Source organism: Corvus brachyrhynchos, unplaced genomic scaffold (assembly GCF_000691975.1).
Source record: "Corvus brachyrhynchos isolate BGI_N302 unplaced genomic scaffold, ASM69197v1 scaffold101, whole genome shotgun sequence".
Lineage (NCBI taxonomy): Eukaryota > Metazoa > Chordata > Aves > Passeriformes > Corvidae > Corvus > Corvus brachyrhynchos.
The window spans coordinates 8,991,638-8,998,505 of NW_008237239.1; the positions used below are offsets into that span (position 1 = coordinate 8,991,638).

The 6,868-nt window shown below is 39.2% G+C and overlaps 1 protein-coding gene across 1 annotated transcript in view; it reads left to right on the forward strand.

The window, feature by feature from the left end:
- The first annotated feature begins 1,510 nt into the window (after window positions 1-1,510).
- Window positions 1,511-6,868, forward strand: part of CNN3 (calponin 3) — a 21,232-nt gene continuing 15,874 nt past the window's right edge. Inside the window, exon 1 of the mRNA XM_017729868.1 lies at window positions 1,511-1,648. Coding sequence (XP_017585357.1) covers window positions 1,580-1,648 — 69 coding nt within the window. The 5' untranslated portion in view covers window positions 1,511-1,579. The remainder of the gene's footprint in view (window positions 1,649-6,868) is intronic.

The following is a 6,868-nucleotide window of genomic DNA, read 5'->3' on the forward strand; positions in this document are numbered from 1 at the left end:
CCAAGCCCATGCATTAGCAGAGGGTTTGAAACTGGTGTATTTCACACCTTTATGCAAAGGGCCTTCTACTTCATTTTGCTGAGTTTTGTTTCACTCACATTCTCTGCCTTCAATGCAAATATTGCAGAGGGATGGATGTTTGGGGGCAGCTCCAGTTTACTTGTTTGCAGGTTTCTGTTGCGTTCTTTGGAAATGTCATTGCAGCAGTGCCATAGAAAATAATTCAAGTGCACCAAAGAGGAATGAACTCATCTCCCTTCAAAAAACCCAAGCAAACAAAAAAGCCACCAATGAACAGCAAAAACTCCAGAAGAGATGTAGCCTTGAGCTCTTAGAATGTTGTTCTCACTGTAAGAGATCAAATTTCAAAGCAGTTGTGTTATATACAGATATATTGTGTACCTCCAATCTAGTATCTTGCATGTGTTTGTGGGTTAGATGTGTGTCTGTCTGTTCATCTGTATAATTCTAGAGGATCAGCAGATAATGTCTCTGTAAAGATCAGAAATGCCTTTTTCCAGATTTTTCTGTCTCATGAAGATTTGAAGAATTAGTTTCCAACTCCTGGAGGATCAGTTTTTGCTACTGATTATAATCACGCTTTCTAAAATATTGGCCTTTGTGCAAACTATTGTGTTATGGGTTTTTTAATGTGGTCTTAGGGTAATGTTTGTAAGTAGCTGTAGTACCTCCCTGCTTGAATGATAGTGTTAGATACCCTTGTTTGAAATTTTCAGTGCTGATCCCAAGCAATGTTTTTCTGCAGAAAACAGACAGCTTCACAGCTATGCTGCCTGAGGGTCCAGCTGTGCTGGATAAAAAAATCCTTAGGTTTTGGTTTTTATTTTCTCATTTGACATTGTATTAGTGTTCAGAGAGACCTTTTGTTTGCTGTGGTATTTGAATAGATGAATATAACATGTCCTGATACTTTTTAAGAATTTTATTTAATTGAGGTTCAGGATTCAGTCTCTAAGCTTAAAATCTATGTCTAGTTTGGTGTTTAGGGATTTTTTTCCTTTTTTTTCTTTTCCTTTTGAGGCTCCACCCTTCTCTTGTTTTGCTACTTACCTTAGTTCACACCAATATGGTGTCTGGTCTCTGTTAGGGGTCTCTTTTCCTCATTCCTACAAAAAAACCATGGAGTTTGTGTACTGGTTCCCAGCTGTAAGGAAACTTGTCTGCATGAGAAATGTGTAGGTAGTCTTAACTAGTGTAATCCCTTTGAAGCTGATTCCCTGTTTGCTTGAGATCACAGAAGATATTTGATCCAAAACAAATATTCAGTGGGGAGCTCTTTAAACTGATTGAAATGGATGGTTTCTTCTGCAGGCAAGAAATAATTTTCTTCTTGAGCAATGGGGGAGTTTCTGCAGTATGTGAGGTTGACATAGCATGAGATGATGATGCAATTAGATAAAGCTGCAAACTCGTTTTTATATTTGTCTCTGATTTATGCTCCATTGTCTCACTGCAGAAGGTGTGGAACAAACAGGAACACTGGGCAGCAGGAGGAGAGGTTCCAGTTCATTCAGCTGCTTCCTAGTGACTCCACCCTTCCCATGGAAATGTTATTTGTATGGGGCAGGCATTTATCTTCTCCCTCCTCTTATGTTTGATGCAGTGCCAGTTTCATCTTCATAAGAAAGTAAGGATGGGCAGGAGTATGGTTTGTATGGGGAGTTAAATTTTGCATAGCATTTATTGCATGTCCCTGACTTTCCTTCTGAGCCATGCCTGTGTTAGGAAGCTGTCACTGGGCAGTACCATTTTACAAACTTTTTAAAGACAGCGGAATAACTGAAGTGAGTTATCCCATCCCTGCAGCTGCCACGCTGAAAGGTCAAGCCCTAGCAAGATGGAAAAGGAAGGGAAACAAACTTTTTAAAGGGAAGGCTGTTAGACAAGTGAAGCCTGTAAACAAAATATCTCCCTATTTTGCAAGTGTGCAGGAGGGCAGTAGTGTTTCTTGCTTTCCTTCTTGAGGGCAAATACAGATTAACAAAAAATAATTGAAGTCTATGGTGAATAATGCAAACCAGCCCTAAGTATGATTATTGTGTTCCTCTTGAAACTGCTGAGAAGAAAATTCTTGTCCTCTATTTTACCTGCTACACAGCAAATAAACAGATTTAATTGCGTCCTCCAGAAATTACTTTTTTTTTCTTTTAATAAATATTTTTATCTGGGAACCAGATTAAAATAATTAACTTTCAGATTTTTTAATTAGTGATTTAATAGTGAGATAAGTTTTGGCTGTCTGTGGTTCAGCTGTTAGGCCCTCTTCTTCCTCTTTCTCATCCCTCCTTTTAAAACAGAAAAATATCCTTTTCCATTCTTAAAATGCAACTCTTCCTACTATACATTTGCTTTACCATGCCATACTTCCTCTAGACTATTTTCCTTTAACAAAATTTTAGATTTGCTCACCAAATTTTATGAACCCTAGGTAAGAATGTTTGCTGCTGATAAAATTTCTATTAATGTTGTTTGAAATGATGTAATAAATATTGATACTGTAGTGGATAAAGGCAGTGAAAATTTAAGCTTTGAGAGCAGAGGACAATAGCTTCTGTCATCATAAGTGACAGTATAAGATCTCTGCATTCCTTCTCTCTTGCACGTAGACAGCTATGTAACTTTTAAAGTAATATATTTCATTTACAAATTTTGAATTAAATTCAGATGTTTAGTTTAAAATAAAATCAGCCTGCATGACCGTCTGCATTATCTTCATTTTATTGCATGGGGAATAAATAAAAAAATCTAATATTTTAGTGCTCTTAGAAATATTGTAATAGAAATATATACTGAAAATGGAATTTCAGAGAAAGTGGCAGAAGACTTTATAGGAGCAAGCATTAAACTTCAGTTTGCTCTGGTTAATTCATGGTTTCTGATAGTAGATCATAGCTCTTGAAGTTAACATTTCCTAGCTAAATATCAGTTTCACTGTGGAAAGCATTAGAACTTTTCTCTTTGTGTCCAGTTTTTGTATTTTTTTCAAAGAACTGTGATTTTCTTCCAGCTAGATACAGACATTGGTAACAGATCTACAGTTCAAGTAAACTGCATAACTTTGTACTTAATGGTACAGTTTTGATAATTGAGTCAACAGCAAAACTGTCCATGAAACATAAATATGACAGTAGAATAATTCCATAGTTAAACTTACCATCAATCAATATTTGGCACAATAACTACGTGCATCGCCTAAAAACATGTTGGTGATATAAAAAATGAAAAAATGAAACCATCTATTTGTCAGTTAGTCTTAAGATAAATTGGTTGTTGATACATTAAAAAAATGTATGAGAAATCTCCTATTTGTTTACAATTTCTCTGCTGGTTACTTGTTTCTGATGCTTAGTTTTACTTTGACTGACAATGTTAAATTTCAGTTACTTGCATTCAACAACACTTACTTGAGCATGGTCCTGCTGCCCTCCACTTCCAAAGCATGCTGTGTTCCTTTTCTGGGCAGATGCCTCTTGCACTTCTGAGAACGTATTTGCACCTCAGCTGCTGAAACATGAGTTTAGTCTCTTGCTGGAAATTTTGCAGAGGATTTTTTTTTCTTTGAAACCTAGTGAATCACTGGTGTCACTGTTGTCCGCAGGCATGGCATGAAGAACGACACAAATTCAGGTCAGAGAAGATGGTCAAGGCTGACTCTTTAATGCCAAAAACCCGTCTTTTTATAGCATGATTCGCAATAGAGAAATTACATGATTGGCCTATTGATTAACCTCCCACCAAAATGATTGGTTGAGAGAAACAGTTCCCATTCTCAAAATATTATTCTCAATGAACCAAAACAATATCTACTGCATTCTCACAACACTCTGCACCTGCAAGTAGTTTACAAAATAGGAAACCGTCTCTCAAGCTAGTTCGCACGAGAACAGAGACTTTCATAGGAGACTGTAAAAGGTAGAAAATTCCCCTGCTTGCCTCTTCAGCATCTATACACTGGCTTTATTAAGCTGTAGTAACCTATCTCCTGGTGTTAAATCCTGTGTGTGAAGGCTTCTCATACTGACTGAGAACTGGTATTAATGCAGATTAATTAGATTTTTTTGTTGTTTTTAGACAAGCAAGATAAGCCAGCAGTGGAGAATCTTACCTACAATGTTTCCACTCATCTTCATCCTTTACTCTCTCAGTGTGTCTACTCTACCTTGATGTGTCTAATCCATTTTCCACTTTCACTATTACAATCTCAGGACAGGTCTGTTCTCTTAGGCATGATCAAGTGTAGGTTTCCAATTCTGTGGCTACTTCAATAGAAGTATTAATACTACAGCACTAATAAGAGGTACAGACTAATGGCGATGGAGCCTATGTAGCATTGGGTTGAGAGTTCATAGCAGGGATACATCTCTTTTTACAATGAGCAGAAGCAAGTGATTTGCCATGGAAACACTTCTCTTGCCAGCAGCTTGGATGTTAGCACTCATGCCTGTTCTGCACACTTGCCCAAGCCCACAAACGAGACTTGCCTTTGGGAGCCCTCGCACAACCCTGCCTGGTAGATATGCCCTGTACCCAGTGTCACAGCTCGGGAGCCCCAGGCTGCCCCGGGAACATCTATTGCTGTAAACCACTGACACAGGAGTTAACTTCCTTTGCCCAGTGGTTTAAATCCCCAGAAAATTTTGACACTTCATTGCAAAGTTGGCAGTTATCTTTTGGAGTCCTCAGACCTGAGGCATGGAGCAGCGCAGGCCGTGCTTGAACTGCAGGGCAGGTGTCACTGCCCGTCTTAAGCCCTGAGTGAGGGGTGTAATTTCCAGTTCTGCCTCTCATCTTACACCATTTTTTCTAGGAGGAAGGTGATGAATGGCATGGCATAGCCAGGATTAGCTCCTGCTGCCTCATGAACCTCAAGGCAGAGGTGGAGCACCACACGGGTCTGCTCCTGTGTGTGGGGACAGCACAGACAGAACTGCCAGTGCTGCACCAGCATGGGGCACAAGTAAATGAACAGTGAGGATGTTGGCTGAAACTTTTGTTATGTTTAACCTTAGTAAGCACACTGTGTCTGCACTTTAAAATTTAAAGCATTTTCTGTGCCTGTATAAAGTGTATTACAGTGACCTTGTTTATGGCGGATTAATAACCTTCTAGTAAATCTTACACTGGTGGTAGAAAATCATAAAACTTGCTAAGGTTATTTTTTAAGGAGATAAGTATTGTGCATCCTTTGAATGCAAGCTCACAGTGTACCTCTTATGACTAGAACACTTCTGAAGAAAGCAAATAGAGCTTGACAGTCACGACAATTAAATGGGATTAGCGGCCTCAGAAAATAAAAACTATGATTTGCATTACAGTAATGCTTGCTTGTTTAAAATTTACAAATGAATGTGGTCTTTATGTGGTTTCAGAGTTAGACTTAGCTTAAAATTTAGAGAAAAATACTGATTATAGTCCTGTTGCTGAGTCAATACCCATAAAACAGATGAATGCACACATTCTTGTGGGAGAGCAGCACATCACTGATTTTTGTCTCACCTTGTCTTTTTTTGACAGAACATTAATTTGGATGCTTTTTCTTGCCTGCAAATAGTTTATAATTTGCCTTGGAGAATAAAGGATAGACACTTCTTTGTACTCAGAATTGTTAGCTTCTGTAGCTGCATAACGTGGTATACACTGGGCATCTGACACGTCCTTTTAAGGCAAACTTTGTAGAGATTCCCATCCCCTATGGAACTGTACAGGAAAGGCCTTCAGTAAAAATGGGCTTGAGGCCAGGACACGTAGGGCAATTTGAAACAGATTTTTTCTAAGTGAGATCATGTGAAAATCTTTCTTTTTTTCTTTAAGAGAGACTTTTGCTTAAAAATGCTTTTTGCAAGTATCTGATTCTAAACAACTGTTAACTTGTATAGCTATGTTCAGCAGCAAATACTCTCTTTTGAGTAAATACATTTGGTTCTGCAGTAGTGTCTCACAGTAACTTATGTCATTGTTTCTATTTAGTGGGGTTGAATTACAGTGTTTTTCTCAAAAACTGTTTTGACTTTCTTCAGGTGGGTGGTTCCATGTTTGGGACTTTTTTTTTTAAGCCACAGTAACCCTTCCCTCCTCCCCCCGCTTTTTTCCCCCTCCTCCTCCTCAAACCTGTTCAGATTTTAGTAGATATTTAGAGGGGGAACCTAATTAAACTTCTTGCTGCTTATACAATCTCTTTTACCCGAAGTGGATGCTATTCTGGATGTATAACTGGCAAAGGCTGGCAGGCACTGGTGCCCCTGGAGGAGCTGGCAGTATGGGGAGGCCACTGAAGCGAGGATGAAGTGCTGCTGTCACAGCCACGGTCTAGTGCCCTGCTTGGACTCTCCCCAGCACCTTGCCCAGTCCCAGCAGCTGGGCCAAGCAGGCTTTAAGCCTTGGGAGCCTGAGCTTGCCCTGGTCACTGATACTCATTCACTCATGGAAACCAGACTTTAACCATTCAGTGCCTTTGCTGCTTCCCTTCCAAGACACAACCCTGTCTTCTGGGGTCAACACAGGATTTTTCTTGAGGACTTTATTTAGGCAGACCTTTATACCAAGTAATCCTTAAGAGGTACAGTGAAGTGAAACAATATGTAGCTTGTGCATACACACAGGATCTGAACACCAAGTGGTTTCCTAGGTTTGGGCAAAACCGAAATATTTCTGCGCTTTCTTGCTGTTCTGAAACGCTTGCATGAAGATGGAATCTGATCTCCTGAAAATCCTAGCTGGCTGAATTATAGATGGATTCTAAACAAATCTTGTCCTGCTTCGCATGTTTGTACCATAGCTCTTCCCAGGATAAAACTGGATGTCACTATTGTAAAAACCTTACTTTGCTTTCCTGCTAAGAAAGCTTTCT